This window comes from Pristiophorus japonicus, chromosome 13 (assembly GCF_044704955.1).
Source record: "Pristiophorus japonicus isolate sPriJap1 chromosome 13, sPriJap1.hap1, whole genome shotgun sequence".
NCBI lineage: Eukaryota > Metazoa > Chordata > Chondrichthyes > Pristiophoridae > Pristiophorus > Pristiophorus japonicus.
Window position 1 is genome coordinate 33,347,423 of NC_091989.1, and position 20,263 is coordinate 33,367,685.

The 20,263-nt window shown below is 43.8% G+C and overlaps 1 protein-coding gene across 3 annotated transcripts in view; it reads left to right on the forward strand.

Annotated features, from left to right (window-relative positions):
- The window catches only part of ccdc146 (coiled-coil domain containing 146), a 228,758-nt gene that overhangs the window by 132,240 nt on the left and 76,255 nt on the right, over window positions 1–20,263 (forward strand). For all 3 annotated transcript variants that reach the window (XM_070896626.1, XM_070896628.1, XM_070896627.1), the window contains 5 exons: window positions 1,736–1,922; window positions 7,661–7,753; window positions 17,488–17,658; window positions 18,406–18,494; window positions 20,007–20,171. In XM_070896626.1, coding sequence (XP_070752727.1) covers window positions 1,736–1,922; window positions 7,661–7,753; window positions 17,488–17,658; window positions 18,406–18,494; window positions 20,007–20,171 — 705 coding nt within the window. The remainder of the gene's footprint in view (window positions 1–1,735; window positions 1,923–7,660; window positions 7,754–17,487; window positions 17,659–18,405; window positions 18,495–20,006; window positions 20,172–20,263) is intronic.

Consider the following 20,263-nt stretch of genomic DNA (forward strand, 5'->3'; position numbering starts at 1 on the left):
TGGAGTTACATATAGGCTAGATAAGGATGGCAGATTTCCTTCCCTAAAGGGCATTAGTGAACGAGATAGGTTTTTACGACAATCCAATAGTTTCATGGTCACCATTACTGATACTGGCTTTTTATTCCAGATTTATTTAATTAACTGAATTTAAATTCCACAGCTACCGTGGTGGGATTTGAACTCACGTCTCTGGATCATTATGCTATCGTTCCCTCATATGCTACCTTACTATGCTAGCACCTTACACGACATCAGGATATCCCACAGCGCTTCTCAGCTAATTAAGTATAGTTCTTTAAGATGGGAAATATACACAGAGAAGACATAAGAACATAAGAAATAGGAGCAGGAGTAGGCTATACGGCCCCTCGAGCCTGCTCCGCCATTTAATACGATTATGGCTGATCCGATCATGGACTCAGATCCACTTCCCTGCCCGCTCCCCATAACCCCTTATTCTCTTATTGGTTAAGAAACTGTCTGTCTCTGTCTTAAGTGTATTCAATGACCCAGCTTCCACAGCTTTCTGAGGCAGTGAATTCCACAGATTTACAACCCGCTGAGAGAAGAACTTCCTCCTCAAAATGGACGTTTTAAATGGGCGGCCCCTTATTCTAAGATCATGCCCCCTAGTTCTAGTCTCCCCTATCAGTGGAAACATCCTCTCTGCATCCATCTTGTCAAGCCTCCTCATAATCTTATACGTTTTGATAAGATCACCTCCCATTCTTCCGAATTCCAATGAGTAGAGGCCCAACCTACTGAACCTTTCCTCACAAGTCAACCCCCTCATCTCCGGTTCAGAAGAACTCAAATCTGGTCTATAAGTCCCACCATCATCCAGGTTTATGACTAGCAATTTGAACACTGGTATGAGCAGTCTTTTGCCCCTTCATATAAAGAATAGAATCAGGGCACTAAACTTTTACACATAGTATTGTACTTTTTCACATTACCATAATAAAAGCACGCATTTTTTTTGGAAATAATATTTAGAAGTTTAAGGCTTAAAAATCTGGAATTTAAAAACTAAGCACACAAACTTTAGGCTGGAATTTTCTGCAGATAGGCGGGGCAGGGGGCCTCCGAGGTGGGCAGGAAACCTGGGATACCGATTTCCCGCAGGCCCTGACAATTTTAACAGCAGGGCCTAATTTGCAAGTGAGGCCTCCGATTCCTGCCCGCAGCCAGCCAGATTGAAAGACTGGCTGGCTGTGGGTGGGTAGGTCTGCACCTGCGGAAAGGGAGCAAGGATTCAGTCCAGGGGAGGGATCGCGGTTGGGGGTTGAGTGGGGTTCGAGGATCAGCTGTGGCTTGATTAGTGATTGGTGCGGGGATCGGAGGGGAGGTTTGGGATTGGCAGGGGAGGATCGGAGATCGGGAATAGGGGGGAAATCGCCCGGGGATCGGTGGGAAGGGAGAGAGGACCAGGGCCAGCCTCTGGAGGATTGTGGCTGGCCTCAGCATCATCGGAAAGGCAGGGAGGTGGCCTCACGGTGGGGATTGGAGTCCAAGGGAGGCAATCGCAGGCCTTGTGGTGGGGTCTCCGATTGCGGGGTGAGGGTTAAGTAGGGACCCTGGATCCAGGAGGTAGGTATAAAACTACTTACCTCCTGGATCCAGCAATCCCTACCTCGGTTTAACTGCTGGGTTTCACGAATTGTGTGAAACCCAACCACAATCATAACAATCAACAATTGCATCCAATTAATGCCTTTTTCAATCTTAACAGAGCTACCTTGGACTTGCAGCTGCGTTACATTCAAACAGACAAGAAAATATTATCTGACACAGTGGTGCTGAAACAAAGAGAAAAGGATCGAGAGCTCCGAAAGATGAAGAAAAAAGATAAACAATTGAAGATTTCAATCGATTCACTGGCATATGTTGAACTCATCTATGAAAGGATCAAATCACAGGTAAGTTTCAGTTAGATCTTTGCAATCTGTCCATTTACCTACCAGCTTAAAACTATTTGGTTGGTACATCTCATGAATACATAAAAATAGAGGTTATAACATGGAAACAGACTATTTGGCCCAACTAGTTTATGTCAGTGTTTAGCCTCCACATGAGCAAATATTTCCAATCACAATTACCCACCCTGATTCTATATGCCTTCAATTGTTCTTCATCCACCTATCCAACCTAATCTTGAAAGTTAACATCATTTCTGTCTCGACCACTAATGCTGGGTGAATCCAACAGCCTCGCCACTCAGTGTAAAGAGATTTCACTTGTGTTCTATTCTAAAATTCTTACATTTAATTCTGTATCCATGGCCCCTTGTTCTAGATCCCTACAATCATTGGAAGCAGTTATTTCTATCTGTCCTGTCTCATCCTTTCATAATTTTACATAGTATTACGTAGACCAGAATTTTCTGAGATCCATGTGGGTGCGATCGGAGGCAGATCGGTTGAGCAATTTGAAATAAGTTGGAGCGGGTCGTTAACCCGTCATCATCCCGTCCCCACGCACCTTTCCCTCAGGCGCGTTTGCTGATGTGGTAGTGACCCAAATGGCAGAGGCGAGTGACCGAATTCAAATCATTATCAGCATGTTGTCAGACCCTTAATCGCCATTTTTAGCCTACCTTTCAAATTTCCCTGGTTGCAGACCAGCTGACGGAGTGGAACCCCTTGCGACTGCCAAAGACTCCTGGGTTATGATGGGGTGCCCTCCTGGGTTATGATGGGTGTGCAGTCAATGACGCCCTGCACAATGGGATTCACGCAGCTCGGGAAACACGTTTGTCAACCTGAGGCGGGAGTTGACTGGCCATTGATCCAACTGATTCAACAGTACTATAAAAGTTCCCACGGCACCCAAAGAACAGGTGGAGGATGGAGAAAGCACAGGAGATACCGCAGCTGGCCGACAGCCATGATGTGCGAGGATTCTTCATCGCATTCAAGGCCATCTACGGTCCAAACACCCAAAGCCCCACCCCACTGCTGGCCAAGAACGGGGAAACACTCATCAAAGACACCGAGACAGTCAGGGCCCGCTGGAAGGAGCACTTCGAAGATCTCCTCAATCGAGACTCTGCCTTTGACTCGAGTGTTCCCGACTCCACCCTGCAGCATGCTACTCGCCACCACCTCAGTAAAACCCAACACTGCACGAGGTAGAAAAAGCCATAAGACAGCTTAAGAACAACAAGGCTACGGGAGTGGATGGAATCTCTGCACTGAAGTATGGCGTAGAGGCACTACTGGCGCGAATACATGACCTCATCGCTCTCATCTGGAAGGAGAAGAGCATGCCGGGAGATGTCAGAGATGCAGTGATCGTGACCATTTTTTTAAAAAGGGACAAGTCCAACTGCAGCAATTTCAGAGGAATCTCCCTGTTATCAGCCACTGGGAAAGTCGTCGCTAGAGTCCTCCTCAGCTGTCTTCTCCCTGGGGCCGAGGAGCTCCTCCCGGAGTCACAGTGCGGATTTCATCCCCTTCGGGGCACAACGGACATGATTTTTGCAGTGCGACAGCTGCAGGAAAAATGCAGGGAACAGCACCAGCCCTTGTACATGGCCTTCTTCGACCTTACGAAGGCCTTTGACACCGTCAACCGCGAGGGTCTATGGAGTGTCCTCCTCCAGAAAGTTCGTCACCATCCTCCGCCTGCTCCATGACGACATGCAGGCCATGATCCTTACCAATGGATTCATTACAGACCCAATCCACGTCCGGACTGGGGTCAAACAGGGCTGTGTCATCGCCCCAACCCTCTTCTCAATCTTCCTCGCTGCCATGCTCCACCTCACAGCTGACAAGCTCCCCGCTAGAGTGGAACTAAACTACAGAACCAGTGGGAAGCTGTTCAACCTTCGCCATCTCCAGGCCAGGTCCAAGACCACCCCAACCTCTGTCGTCGAGCTACAGGAAGTGGACGACGCCTGCGTCTGCGCGCATACAGAGACTGAACTCCAGGACATAGTCGACGTATTTACTGAGGCGTATGAAAGCATGGGCCTTATGCTAAACATCAACAAGATAAAGGTCCTCCACCAGCCTGTCCTTACCGCACAGCACTGTCCCCCAGTCATCAAGATCCACGGCACAGCCCTGGACAACGTGGACCACTTCCTATATCTCGGGAGCCTCCTATCAACAAGAGCAGGCATTGATGACGAGATCCAACACCACGTCCAGTGTGCCAGTGCAGCCTTCGGCCGCCTGAGGAAAAGTGTGTTTGAAGACCAGTCCCTCAAAACTGCCACCAAGCTCATGGTCTACAGAGCTGTAGTAATACGTGCCCTCCTGTATAGCTCAGAAACATGGACCATGTACAGTAGGCACCTCAAGTCGCTGGAGAAATACCACCAACAATGTCTCCGCAAGATCCTACAAATTCCCTGGGAGGACAGACGCACCAACATTAGCGTCCTCGACCAGGCCAACATCCCCAGCATCGAAGCACAAACCACACTTGATCAGCTCCGCTGGGCAGGCCACATAGTCCGCATGCCAGACACAAGATTCCCAAATCAAGCGCTCTACTCGGAACTCCTTCACGGCAAACGAACCAAAGGTGGGCAGTGGAAACGTTACAAGGACACCCTCAAAGCCTCCCTGATAAAGTGCAACATCTCCACTGACACCTGGGAGACCCTGGCCAAAGACCGTCCTAAGTGGAGGAAGCGCATCCGGGAGGGCGCTGAGCACCTCGAGTCTCGTTGCCGAGAGCGTGCAGAAATCAAGCTCAGGCAGCGGAAAGAGTGTGCAGCAAACGAGTCCCGCCCACCCCTTCCCTCAACGACTATCTGCTCCACCTGTGACAGAGACTGTGGTTTTCGTATTGGACTGTACAGCCACCAAAGAACTCATGTTAAGAGTGGAAGCAAGTCTTCCTCGATACCGAGGGACTGCCTATGATGATGAAAAGTTTCCACCTGATAGCTGATCACTTTCCTCAGGCAGGAGTTGTTGCTGACTGCATTCTCAGCACATATTTAGCTTTCTACAGGCTTGCAAGTGTTTGCAGCAAAGTTGCCATCCTGTCTCACCTCATTGGGTAGAACCTATCTCACCATTGGCACATTGCTTCTCTCATCTCTACTTGACCTGTCATCTATTCCATCAGCATGGGTGACATTTATACAGTCTCACCTTGGTCATTAGAATCGGACCATGATGAGCCCCAACACCAGTAGCACAAGGCACACCAGCAAAACCATCAACACCACCACCAACCTTCTCAACCACCTGATGCTGCACAGGACAGAGGGCATCAGCGCAGGGCTGCACTGCACTGGAGGTGGTATCCCCAACACAGGGTATGCAGGCAGAGGATGAGCTTCCTCAACATGACTGAGCAACAGTGCCAAGGGAGGCTCAAGCTATCGCACCAGGTCAGCGCAGACATTTGCACATTGCTGGAGCAAAACCTGCAGCCCAAAGGAGCGGGTGTACATGCCTTACTAGTGGCTCCCTAAGTCACCAGCGCCCTCAACCTCTTCACCTCAGGCTCCTTCCAGGGATCTGCAGCAGACATTTGAGATATTCAAAAATATAAGAAATAGGAGCAGGAGTAGGCCATTCAGCCCCTAGAGCCTGCTCTGCCATTCAATAAGATCATGGCTGAACTCAACTCCACTTTCCTGCACTATTCACATATCCCTTGATTCCCTTAATATCCAAATATCTAGCGATCTCTGTCTTGAATATACTCAATGACTGAGCCTCCACAGCCTTTTGGGTTAGAGAATTCCAAAGATTCACCACCCTCTGAGTGAAGAAATTTCTCCTCATCGCAATCCTAAATGGCCGACCACTTATTTTCGCTGTCAGCCACCCACAGATGCATCATACAGGTCACCGATGCCCTCTTTGACATGTCAGCCAATTATATCAACGTTATCACTGATGAGGCCAGTGTTACTGAGCGGGCATTCAGCTTTGCCACTTTGGTTGGCTTCCCACGGGTGCAGGGCGTCATCGACTGCACACGTGTGGCCATCGGGGCACCCCATCATAACCCAGGAGTCTTTGGCAACTGCAAGGGCTTCCACTCCCTCAATGTACAGCTGGTCTGCAACCATAGGAAGATCACCTTGCATGTGTGCGCCAAATTCCCTAGCCGTTGCCATAGCTCTTTCATCCTTCACCAATCCACCCTCCCTCAGCTCTTCGCTCCTCCAAGACTTTCCGGCTGGCTGCTTGGAGACAAGGGCTATCCACCAAAGACATGGCTCATAACATCCTTGAGGAGGCCAAGTACTGAGGCTGAGGAGAGATAGAATGAAAGCCACATTGCCACCAGATGTGTCATAGAGCAAACAATAAGCATGCTCAAAATGTGCTTCAAATGCCTTGACAAATCTGTAGCAGCCCTTCAGTACGCACCAGCCAGGTCTCCAGAATCGTCATGGTGTGTTGCGCCCTGCATAATATAGCACACCAGCGAGGATTGGCACTACATAAGAGGAGCATCAGCTGTAAGATGAGGAGGAGCTGGTGGAACCTGTGGCTCAGAACCCACCAGCACCCGAGCATATTGACTCCCGGGAGGCCAGGGATGGCCTCATCATGGCCAAATTTACTTAATTTTAAGCAGTACACCCATATGGGGTTGCCACACGCTGCACCTGGTTGGCACCACTCCACAGCAACACCATAAAGGATCCCTCCAATGACCAAGCCATTCCATTCACATTACTATCAATGAGAAAATACTTCATTTCGATTGGTGGTCCGGCCCATGCGATCCCAGGATGCGCTTACGTTTCTGGGATGCGTGGGCCTCTGCGCTGGGCTGTGCATCTAGTGGGAGCAGAAGTGTTCGTTCCTCCGGGACCACCAGGTACTTTCATTAAAAAAATTCCGGTCAGAGACATCCACCCGCAGGAAGCTTCCAACTGCAATTTCTGGCCCATAATCACAACGCTACCGTACCTTACTATAATACACATCAAAAAGCTAAAACCTACTGCCTCTTTCTTTCTTGTAACTCACTACACACAGACTGTATGAGCATTCCTGTTGTAAATTAATAGTCTGCTGCTGTCATTTGGATACCATCCATATCTCATTGGACATTTTTTTTATTTTTCGGATCCTCATTTTCATATTTTACAGAAAAGCACAGTTTAGAAAAATGAAAAATTCTGTGTGTGTCACCTCAGGCAGATTTTATCACCTGCAACTTGAGCACATGTATGACCAATCTTTAGCCTAGGTGTCAAAGTCATAATAAACAATCAGTACACAGGATGAAATAATTATTTTGCAAGAATTACTGGCAAGGCAGAAGCATTTTAAGGTGTGGGTGATCTGTGGAAAGAGAACTCATCTTTCAAAAATGAGTTAGCATAAAGCCAAGCTATTGTACTATAGATGGTATTTCCAAGCTTAACCAGTCACTCTGCTCAATCAACCAGTTACCAGTTACTTAGGTACTCAACTTTAAAAAAATTCATTCATGGGATGTGGGTGTCACTGGCAAGGTCAGCATTTATTCCCCATCCCTAATTGCCCTCGAGAAGGTGGTGGTGAGCCACTTTCTCGAACCACTGCAGCCTGTGAGTTGAAGGTGAGTGCGTTTCTATTCTTTTTATAACCTAAACAATAATGTTATTTCATGCAATTTACGATTGACTGTGTTTTGTACACACTTTAATTTTTTTTCAATTTTTAATTTTCTTTTACTGCAGGTGGAATCTTTGCCTAATGGTGGGGCATTGTTGGAAAGGAGGAATGAACTGGAAAGTGAAGTTAAAAGTCTCAAAAGAAAACTAGCAGACCAGGTAAGCTGCCTTTTTAAACATTTGTTCTTGGGATGTGAATGTGCTGGCAAGTCCAGATTTATTGCCAATCCCTATTTTCTCTGAGTAGGTCGTGGTGGGGGGGCCTTTACCTTGCAATCTTACAGTCTTTGTGGCATTGATAGCCCCAGAATGGTGGTAGGTAGGAAATTCCAGGATTTTGACCCAGTAATGAGGAAAGAATGAGAGTGAATTTCCACAAGGGTTCTTCTGATCATCTGCCATAATTTCAGAAGAGCAGTGGAAACATTGAATCTTGCTGCTGTTGTCCTTAGTGGTAGAGGTCGTGGGGCTGGGAGGTCCTGTTGAAACAAACTTAATTAGTTGCTGCAGTACATGTTGTAGGTACAGGTTGAACATCCCTTATCCGGGACTCCCTTAGCTGGCACTACCCCTCGTCCGGCACCATTCCCGGCCACCGGGTGGCGCATGCGCAGAACTCCGACATGAGCAAAATGAAGTCCTTCCTCGCTGCTGACTCCCGCAATCGCTGGCCTGACCCTGCGATCCACCGCCCGCTCCCCCCACAATCTCTGTGTTGCACTCCCAGCCCCAAGTCAACCAGCTCCGATATCCCCTTGCTCAGTACCTGTACCATCCAATTTAACATGACCTCCCCTCGTCCAGCAAAATCCCTTATCCAGCACAGGCCAGGTCCTGAGGGTGCCAGATAAGAGAGATTCAACCTGTAGTACATACTGTAACCACCATCTTCTTCTTAAGCAGTCCCTCGAATCGAGGATGACTTACTCACACGCCAAAAAGGGATAAGTTAAATGAGCTCACAGAAGTTTCAATGAAGGACCTAATATTCCAGGTCCCGAACTGCATATTGAAGGGTGGAAGATGCCTGTGCGTGGATTTTTTTAACGCGAGCCACCACACAGGCTTGACAGAGCTTGGTCTTGGTCCAGTGGCAAGGGTTAACCAGGATGACTGGAGACCAGCTCTGCTGCACGGATCTAGTGCGCACACATATCGCAGTGTAGGCTGGCCTGTGCTGCCCCTGGGCCCACGCCTCTTCTGGGCCCCGAACTCACGCCTCTGTATACCGATACTGTAACCACTGCGCTGGGGGTGGAGGGAGTGGTTATGAAATCCATTTACAGGGGCGCCGATCAACAGAACTGCCCTGCCTTGAATGGTGTTGATCTGCTTAGAGTGTTATTAGACTGCAACTATCCAGATTATTAATAAGCATCCCATCACACTCTTTACCTGACCTTTGTAGAAGGTGGAGATGTTTTGAGGGGTCAGGAGCTGCGCCACTCATCTCAGAATACACTGTCGCAGTCGTCCTCTCATAGCCATGGTGTTGACATGGCTGAACTAGTTAAAATGATCCCTAGGATGGTGGTTGTTGTGGCCTCAGCAATGGTGGTGCTATTGAAGGTTAAGAGGAGGTGGTGGTATTTTCTGCTGTGTACATATTTAATACATCTGGAAATATCATACATAGTGGTAGTCAAATTTTATTTTATCTTTCTCATCAATTTTCTCTGGCCCCTTCCTCTCCTTACTGCTGTACAGTTCCAAGAGTACCAATGCCCCTCCACCAACTTCCTCTAACTTGCCAATTATCATGAGTGACTCTCATCAATAAGTGTCAGCAGGCTATTTGACCATGGAGGGTTCTGGCATCACAGTCAAGCCTGATCCTACACAAAATCACTTCCAAATTGGATCACTAGATAGCAGTCAGGTGTGGGAACCTTTTTTGTTTTTCCTCCCCTTCCTAACAAAGAGACATTCTTGCTGCTGTACCAGCTGAGATCAGCTCAGCACAGACTTGCGATTGAACATGGGACTTGCCTGATCTGTATGGCTCAGCTGCGCAATGAGCTCTTGGATCGTGGAACAAAAATGTTGATGTTGAATTATCATTTGATTACTTAGAAAATGTGCAGATAAGATCTGCAAAAATCATTTACTCGCCTTTTGCAATGATTAGGTCCAATTTGTAGAATGCACTGACCCATTGAAAATTTCTAACAATGCCCGTGTAATAATCTGAAATAATAAAGGCACTGCGCCTAGAGCACTAAAGGTGAAAATTTACCCCACGCTGCCTTGCTATTTACAGATAATGTACAGAAAAATGACAGCAAACTTCGAAGGAATGACACAAGAATAAATTTCAGTTGCATTAGCTCTACTAATTGGACTTAATCATTACAAACTTATAGAAAATGATTGTATCATTATTCCTGTATAGGTTTAATTGTTGCCACCCAGATTTTCAAAGGTTTAATTCCCCACACTTTTATTCTTTTTTTCTAAATTGGATTCCGTAAAGGGTACTTGAAAATCCAGAATTTGAAGGATTCCTAGAAAGTGACTAATGTTTTTTTTGAATGTACCTTTGAATGTACCAGGTGAGCTAGCATAAATATTGTGAAGCTGAAAAAAACCATACCCTGGATCTGCTGAGTCCTTGCCTTGCACTGAATTCCTGTTTGGCCTTGTAGGGATGGAGCTTTCACCCGGCACAAACACGGCCATCCATGTGGGGAGGTGGGATTGGTGGCTCCCAATGCCAGGTGTTTTCACAATCCCAGCCCCTCAGAGGACCAGCAGCAGAATATCCAGCAAAATCAGACATACCAGGCTGCCAAATAATGGTTGTGGGCCAATCTGGGGTCAAGGCATACATCCATAAAGATTTGAGAAGATATTTTTAAAATCATTTTTAAAGCTGTCCCCTTCCAAAGGGGACCGAGTTGGGAGGGAAGGGAGGTTTAAGGAGATGGTTGGTAGTGGAGAAAAGAGCCCGGGGGTTATCTTTGCTGTCTAGGATAATACTATAATAGTGGGCGGTATTGGCAAAAATGAGTGAAGCCTGGTAGGATTACATTACATAGGATATACCACACAGAAGCAGGCCATTCGGCCCAGTCAGTCCATGCCGGCGTTTATGCCCCACTCGAGCCTCTTCCCGTCTTTCCTCATCTAAATCTATCAGCATAACCCTCTATTCCCTTCTCCCTCATATGCTTGTCTAGCCTCCCCTTCAATGCATCTATACTATTCGCTTCAACCACACCCTTTGGTAGGGACTTCCACATTCTCACCACTCTTGGGTAAAGTCATTTCTTCTGAATTCCCTCCTGGATTTCTTGGTGACTATATTATATTGATGACCTCTAGTTATGCTTTTCCCCATAAGTGGAAACATTCTCTGTATGGGAAGGGAGGACCTTGAGACTATCACTATCACTAGGGGGGTAGTGCTGGACAGGCTAATGGATCTCAAGGTAGACAAGTCCTCTGGTTCTGATTAAATGCATCCCAGGGTATTAAAAGAGATAGCGGAAGTTATAGCAGATGCATTCGTTATAATCTACCAAAATTCTCTGGACTTTGGGGAGGTACCAGCGGATTGGAAAGCAGCTAATGTAACGCCTCTTTTAAAAAAGGGGGCAGACAAAAGGCAGGTAACTATAGGCCGGTTAGTTTAACATCTGTAGTGGGGAAAATGCTTGAAGCTATCATTAAGGAAGAAATAGCGGGACATCTAGATAGGAATAGTGCAATCAAGCAGACGCAGCATGGATTCATGAAGGGGAAATCATGTTTAACTAATTTACTGGAATTCTTTGAGGATATAACGAGCATGGTGGATAGAGGTGTACCGATGGATGTGGTGTATTTAGATTTTCAAAAGGCATTTGATAAGGTGCCACACAAAAGGTTACTGCAGAAGATAAAGGTACGTGGGGTCAGTGGAAATGTATTAGCATGGATAGAGAATTGGCTGGCTAACAGAAAGCAGAGAGTCGGGATAAATGGGTCCTTTTCGGGTTGGAAATCGGTGGTTAGTGGTGTGCCACAGGGATCGGTGCTGGGACCACAACTGTTTACAATATACATAGATGACCTGGAAGAGAGGACAGAGTGTAGTGTAACAAAATTTGCAGATGACACAAAGATTAGTGGGAAAGCGGGTTGTGTAGAGGACACAGAGAGGCTGCAAAGAGATTTAGATAGGTTAAGCGAATGGGCTAAGGTTTGGCAGATGGAATACAATGTCGGAAAGTGTGAGGTCATCCACCTTGGGAAAAAAAACAAAAAAAGGGAATACTATTTGAATGAGGAGAAATTACAACATGCTGCGGTGCAGAGGGACCTGGGGGTCCTTGTGCATAAATCACAAAAAGTTAGTTTGCAGGTGCAGCAGGTAATCAAGAAGGTGAATGGAATGTTGGCCTTCATTGCGAGAGCGATGGAGTACAAAAGCAGGGAGGTCCTTCTGCAACTGTATAGGGTATTGGTGAGGCCGCACCTGGAGTACTGCGTGCAGATTTGGTCGCCTTACTTAAGGAAGGATATACTGGCTTTGGAGGGGGTACAGAGACGATTCACGAGGTTGATTCTGGAGATGAGGGGGCTACCTTATGATGATAGATTGAGTAGACTGAGTCTTTACTCGTTGGAGTTCAGAAGGATGAGGGGTGATCTTATAGAAACATTTAAAATAATGAAAGGGATAGACAAGATAGAGGCAGAGAGGCTGTTTCCGCTGGTCGGGGAGACTAGAACTAGGGGCCCAACCTCAAAATACGGGGGAGCCAATTTAAAACCAAGTTGAGAAGGAATTTCTTCTTCCAGAGGATTGTGAATCTGTGGAATTCTCTGCCCAAGGAAACGGTTGAGGCTAGCTCATTGAATGTATTCAAGTCACAGATAGATAGATTTTTAACTAATAAGGGAATTAAGGGTTATGGGGAGCGGGCGGGTAAGTGGAGCTGAGTCCACGGCCAGATCAGCCATGATCTTGTTGAATGGCGGAGCAGGCTCGAGGGGCTAGATGGCCTACTCCTGTTCCTAATTCTTATGTTCTTATGTCAAGCATGATTTCCCTTTCATAAATCCATGCTGACTTGGACCGATCCTGTCACTGCTTTCCAATATGCGCTGCTATTTCATCTTTAATAATTGATTCTAACATTTTCCCCACTGTCAATGTCAGGCTAACCAGTCTATAATTCCCCGTTTTCTCTCCCTCCTTTTTTAAAAAGTGGTGTTACATTAGCTATCCTCCAGTCCATAGGAACTGATCCAGAGTTGATAGACTGTTGGAAAATGATCACCAATTCATCCACTATTTCTATGGCCACTTCCTTAAGTACTCTGGGATGCAGACTATCAGGGCCTGGGGATTTATCGGCCTTCAATCCCATCAATTTCCCTAACACAATTTCCTGACTAATAAGGATTTCCTTCAGTTCCTCCTTCTCGCTAGACCCTCGGTCCCCTATTATTTCCGGAAGGCTATTTGTGTCTTCCTTCGTGAAGACAGAACCAAAGTATTTGTTCAATTGGTCTGCTATTTCTTTGTTCCCCATTTTAAGTTCACCTGATTCTGACTGCAAGGGACCTATGTTTGTCTTCACTAATCTTTTTCTCCTCACATGTCTATAGAAGCTTTTGCAGTTAGTTTTTTTGTTCTCAGCAAGCTTCCTCTCATACTCTATTTCCCCTCCCTAATTAAACCCTTTGTCCTCCTCTGCTGAATTCTAAATTTTTCCCAGTCCTCAGGTTTGCTGCTTTTTCTGGCCAATTTGTATGCCTCTTCCTTGGATTTAACACTGTCCCTAATTTCCCTTGTTAGCCACGGTTGAGCCACATTCCCCGTTTTATTTTTACTCCAGACAGAGATGTACAATTGCTGAAGTTCATCCATGTGATCTTTAAATGTTTGCCATTGCCTATCCACCGTCAACCCTTTAAGTATCATTCACCAGTCTTATTCTAGCCAGTTCACGCCTCATACCATCGAAGTTACTTTTCCTTAAGTTCAGGACCCTAGTCTCTGAATTAACTGTGTCACTCTCCATCTTATAAAGAATTCTACCATATTATGGTCACTCTTCCCCTGGGGCCTCGCACAACAAGATTGCTAATTAGTCCTTTCTCATTACACATCACCCAGTCTAGGATGGCCAACCCTCTAGTTGGTTCCTTGACATATTGGTCGAGAAAACCATCCCTAATACACTCCAGGAAATGTTCCTTCACCGTATTGCTACCAGTTTGGTTAGCTCAATCTATATGTCGTTATCGCCCATGATAACTGCTGTACCTTTATTGCACTCATCCCTAATTTCTTGTTTGATGCTGTCCCCAACCTCACTACTACTGTTTGGTGGTCTGTACACAACTCCCACTAGCGTTTTCTGCCCTTTGGTATTCCGCAGCTCTACCCATACAGATTCCACATCATCCAAGCTAATGTCCTTCCTTACTATTGCGTTAATTTTCTCTTTAACCAGCAACGCTACCCCACCTCCTTTTCCTTTCTGTCGATCCTTCCTGAATGTTGAATACCTCTGGATGTTGAGTACCCAGCCTTGGTCACCCTGGAGCCATGTCTCCGTAATCCCAATTATATCATATTCGTTAATAGCTGCCTGTGCAGTTAATACATCCACCTTATTACGAATACTCCTCACATTGAGACACAGAGCCTTCAGGCTTGTCTTTTTAACACACTTTGTCCCTTTAGAATTTTGCTGTAATGTGGCCCTTTTTGATTTTTGCCTTGGGTTTCTCTGCCCTCCATTTTTACTTTTCTTCTTTCTATCTCTTGCTTCTGCCCCCATTTTAATTCTCTCTGTCTCCCCACATAAGTTCCCATTCCCCTGCCATATTAATTTAAACCCTCCCCAACAGCACTAGCAAACACTCCCTCTTGGACATTGGTTCCGGTCCTGCCCAGGCGCTATATAAATAAAAGTTATTATTATAAATTGACCTCATGCCCTCTACTATCTGGAGTATGCCGTTTTTCCTCTAATATCTAGATAAACAATAGCATCACCCAAGGAACATAACAGAAATGTTTTATTCCATACATCACTTATTGGAATCTGTAGCGTCACCACATGAATTCTCCTTTCTCTACACAGGTCTGACTGAATAAGTGTTTCTTATTAAATTATTAAATTGGCTTCAAACCAACCAATAGTTTTAGTTACATAAGGTAGATGAGTGACTAGTACAATTTCACATAGTGAGATATAATTTCCCCTAGACTCCTCAATATATAAAACAATAGGATACAACTCCCTATCTCTCAAAACATGGATCCTAAAACACAAAACCACTTAATGGCTTAACTCTTCCTGGCTAATCGGTTCAGGTTTTTAAACCACAAGCAGCCTAATAGGTGCTGGCTAGGACATTCACAAATACTGTGACTTGCCTTGACTTTTTCTGTGAACTGCCATCTCAGTCTGAGATGAAGTCTCCGCCTATTAAGCTGTCAATGACAGAAAGCTCCCTTTTCAAAGGTCTCAGAAATAGTTGTCCATGAAAATCACCTCATGGTTGAGGGTTTACCCTTTAATGTGTGATTAGGAAGCCTCCAGAAATCTACCTTGCTGCTTGCCATATACTTTGAATTGAATAGAATGAAACCTCAAACAGCAAGATGTTGCAAAGGTACTTCTGAGAGGCAATAACTTATTCCTTTCCTAGGCAACTGCTTGGAGCTGACTCCATCTAGGCAGTTAATGCTTTATGTGCTGATTCTAATAATATCAAAATGCATGTTTTTTTTTTAAAGACTGGCAAAAATATAACTTTGTCACAAGACCATTTAAACTATTTGCTTCAATGGCCTTCCCTGGGAACTTGTGTCAAAAAGTTCTGCTTGATTTCTCTTCTTTCTCTTAACTTTTTAATTTTTAACCTGTATCCCTGGTATTTTAAATCTTTGCAACAACTCGCCTGGATCAGCATTGTCATTCCCTTTCCTTAACTTTTCTTCCTAACTTAAATCTCTGTTTCTCTTCTTGGTTTCTGGCTTCTCTAAAAGACAATACCCTAGATAGAATCCAACATTTATGCAGCAATGACATGATCTTATACTCTGTCCCTCGGCTAATTCAGCCCTGCAACTTATTTACCTTTGTTATGACAGTCAACAGCTGTATTCAAAGTTTAATTTATCCACTAACAAAGAAACTTCTTTCTTGGTCAGCATATTTCCATTAAATGCATACTTTGGATTTTGTTCTCATAAAATATGGAACTCTTTAACTGAGAAAATTGTAACTTTTCATCAAGTTTCATTTGCAGTGTTTAAATATTCACTGTTAAATTAAACCAGAAGGCAAGTCCAGATAACAACTACAACTTGCATTTATATAGTGGGTTTAATGTAATAAAAGGGCCCAAGGTGCTTTAAAAGAGCGTAATCAGACAAAAAAATTGACACCGGGCCAAAGAAGGAAACATTAGGACAGCTTGGTCAAAGTAGTAGGTTTTAAGGAGTGTCTTAAAGGAGGAGAGAGAGATGGCAAGGCAGAGAAATTTCAGAGCTCAAGATCTAGACTGCTGAAGGCACCACCGCCAATGGTGGAGCAAGGGAAGTCGAGGGTACATAACTGGCCAGAATTGGAGGAACGCAGATATCTCAGAGGGTTGTAGTGCTGGAGGATATGGTTGGGCGAGGCCATGGAGGAATCTGAATATGAGGATGAGGATTTTAAAATCAAGGTTTTTGCGAACCGGGAGGCAATCAAGGTGATGGGTGAACAGGACTTGAACAGGACTTGATATGAATTAGGATGCGGGAAGCGGTGTTTTGTATGAGCTCAAGTTTATGGAAAGTGGAAGATGAGAGGCCAGCCAGGAGAGCATTGGAATAGTTAAGCATGGATTAGGGTTTCAGCAGGAGATGGGCAGAGGCAGGGAATATTATGAAGGTGGAAGTAGGCAGTCTTAGTGATGGAGAGGATATGGAGTTGGAAGTTCAGCTTGGGGTTAAATAATACTCCGAGGTTGCAAACAGTCTGGTTCAGCCTCAGTGGCCAGGGAGAGGGATGGAGTCGATGGCTAGGGAACGGAGTTTGTGCGGGGGCCAAAGACAATGGCTTCAGTCTTTCCAATGTTTAATTCAAGGAAATTTTTGCTCATCCAGTACTGAAAAGCAACCTGACAACACAGAGGTAGTGGAGTGATCGAGAGGGATGGTGGAGAGGTAGAGCTGGGTGTTGCCAGTGTACATGCAGTACCTAACGTTGTGTGTTCGGATGATGCTGCTGAGGGGCAGCATGTAGTTGAGAAATAAGAGGGGCCAAGGATAGAGCCTAAGGGGACTCCAGAGGTAATAGTGCCAGGATGGAAAAAGAAGCCTTTGCAGGAGATTCTCTAGCTACAACTGGATAGCTAAGAATGGAACCAGGCAAGGGCAGTCCCATTCAGCTGGACAATGAAGAATAGGCGATAGAGTGTGGTCAACCATGTCAAAGGCTGCAAACAGGTCGAGAAAGATGAGGAAGAAAAGTGCAACACGGTCACAGTCACATGGGATGTAATTTTTGACTTTGGATAGGATTAGGTCATTCTTCAGCAGGAGCGAACACATGATTGGAGAGATGGACATGGATTTGGGATACGACAACACATTCAAGGACTTTGGAAAGGAAAGGGAGGTTGGAGATGGGGCGATTATAGTATAACTATAACTTACTTCAACTAATTACAAAACAGACAGAAAAAATAAGACTAACTATAGTACTTCCTATTCTGAATTTTTGTTTACAAATGAGTTTCCATTGTTAACACCTAAATGATTGGTGATGATATGAATGCTTCACAAAATGATATCTGCAGCAAAGGGTTCTAACTATTGTAAAAAATCTTTTGTTTTCTGAAATGTGACAGATATACCAATTTTATACCAAATACCAATTTTATTTTATGTGCAGCTTTCACTGACAGAGATAGAAGTTCATATGTTACGTAAGCGTATGCTTGAAGAAGATAATCTCAACACAGAACAAAGACGTGCCCGTGAAGAGGTTGTAAATCTAACTCGTCTAGCCCAGATCAGATCTGATGAGAGAGATCAAAAAGCAAGGGATCTTATGAGTATTCAGGTGCCTCTGAATTTGCTAATTTCTCATTCTCATTTATAAATTATATTTAAAAGTATTGGGAATATGACTATCACAGCAGCATTTCTTTGTTGTATCTTAATATAAATTAGCCTGAAATACAGATACATATATTATTCCAAAAAAAAATTGGAGTACGCTCCTTTTGAAGAAGACAAATAGGGCAAAAAACATCAGGGCGCAAATTCAGCAGTGAGGGTTATACGTTTCTGTAACCATGGAATATTAAGGCCCGATCACTGTATAGTTGTCTATTTCATAGAATTATAAAGATTGATGTTAATCCTGCCCATCTGGCAGAAACTGGGTGGGCGGGCAATTAAAATCACACATGGGACTAACTTGCTGAAGTCCCATTGTCTTCTCCTGGGTTCTCGTTTTAACCTGCTCATCTGTGCAGGTGAGAGGAACACCTGCCGGAAGCCAGCAGGACCCTTCTTTAAACATTGAGAACAGGCATCGATGACGTCAACGGGGCCCAACGGTAATTTTAACCAGAATGTGCCGTCAAACCCTTGCACACTCCATTCTCATCAGATGTGAAGGATTAAAACTGGCTTTAGAAAAAAAGAGAGATAGAGTGGGGAAATAACAAAAAGACAAAGAAATACAAACACAGAGAATTATAGCTTGGGAAACAAATAAATTACAGGAAGAAACCTTTTTTAAGTGCTGTTTGTTCACAATATCACAGAATCAATTTGTTATTTTATATTGTTTGTAAAATAGCAAAAGCGAGATCGAACTATAGAAGAGCTGAAAGAAGAGAAATTGGCCTTGCAAGATTCTGAGAAGAAACACAGACAATTGCTGATTAAGTAAGGATTTTTTTTGTATGAATCATTTTATCAATGTTTTCATCTGTTCTTAAAATCTGTCTTTCAAGCATATCTGCTGAACAGAAAAGGTCAATACTTCCTTTTAAAAATGAGTTAACAAATTAAATCTACTTATTTTATCATTCTTATCAATAATTTCAAATAAATAATTAAATGTGGAAGCACAAAATATATTTTTATTAAATTTATGTGTCTGTCAACTATATCATCAGTTACATTTTTTGCCCATCTGTTACAACACATTTTCTTTCTAATTGATTACTTTCCACTCTTGTTATTTATGCAACATGTTGCACAAAACCTTTCTGCCCAACTTCAATTTTCTCACCTATCAAATTATACCCCCAAAATATTTGTGCAATCATATTGCAGCAAAATAATATTATCGAAGATAGTTTTGTCATAACATTTCCCACCCAAACAGACTAAGAAGAAAACTTTTCATAATACTAGTGTTTGAATTCAAAGGTCAATTCGGAGTCAAATGGATGACAGATTACTTATACCTACATCTAAAGCACACCGATGGAGTTCATCTTGGCCTCCCCAAGCCTTGGACTTAAAATTAAGAGGTCCACACCCTGTCTCACACCCACTTTTTGGATATATTTCACTCCAGGCCCACCAAACTCCACTCCCACATGTCCCAAATCTCAGTCGGCGTCTATCCTTACCCTAAATCTCAGTGTTAGCTTTCACTCTGACTCACCTCCCTCAAACCTGGTTCTAAAAGACAAACAGCCCAACTCCGTCCTCAGCCTTTGATCAATGCACAGAAAATAAGTTAGTGCCAGTTACATTTCTCATATGTTAGCTAAGTTTGTATCCTAGCTATGCTATATGTATCTGTAGCTTTTAACAGATCTCAAATATATTGTAAATATATAGCTCATAGTAATTTCCGTGTTTTTATATTAGATTTATTAAAATAAAGAATTGTGTTCCAGTCTTGTCTCAGACATAGCTGCAATGCAATAACCTGAGGGATGGAATACTGAACTTTCTCAAATAGAGTAAAAATTATAAATATTATGAAGTATCTTTTCATATGTACAAATAATACATAATTGGCCCCGATTATGGAAAAATTATGTCAGAACCCACAGTCACAATTGTAAAATATAAAATTTGGCTCGAGAGTGCTTGATAATGTATTGAATGGTGGAGACTGAGCACAATTTATTTTCAACTCCTAAGTGTCAGTAGTCCAATTTCCATCTACATTATGATAGAAATATTGTAGCACTGACCCGCCATGCTAGAAAAATATTTAAATGCAATGATAATGATCTAAGTGCACACCAGTATATATAGGATGAATGATATTGACTTACATAGACTGCCACATTCAGCCAAATATTCCGAAAGTCAACTTGGAAACAGATCAAGAGTGAAAATAACTTTCTGCATATATTTTCCCAAAAGAAGATTATGATTGTCATATGCCATTTTAGCCGAAGAAAAACGTTAATGTTCTGCTTTGTGTTGTAGCCTAAAAAATTTTCTTAAAGTGTATCAGATCATCAAAAATGAGAGAAACAAGTACGTCAATCTCCTACAAACTGCAGCACAAATATCTGCAGAAATGCGGGAAAAGATCAAAATTCTACAGAATGAAATGGAAATTCTCAGGACCACTACCTTGCTCAAAGACAGGTAAATAGGATCTAAACAAAGGGAAACTGTATTGTGTGAACAAGATACACAATTGTGTTTTTAAATAGAAACAAGAATATATTGTCATTTAA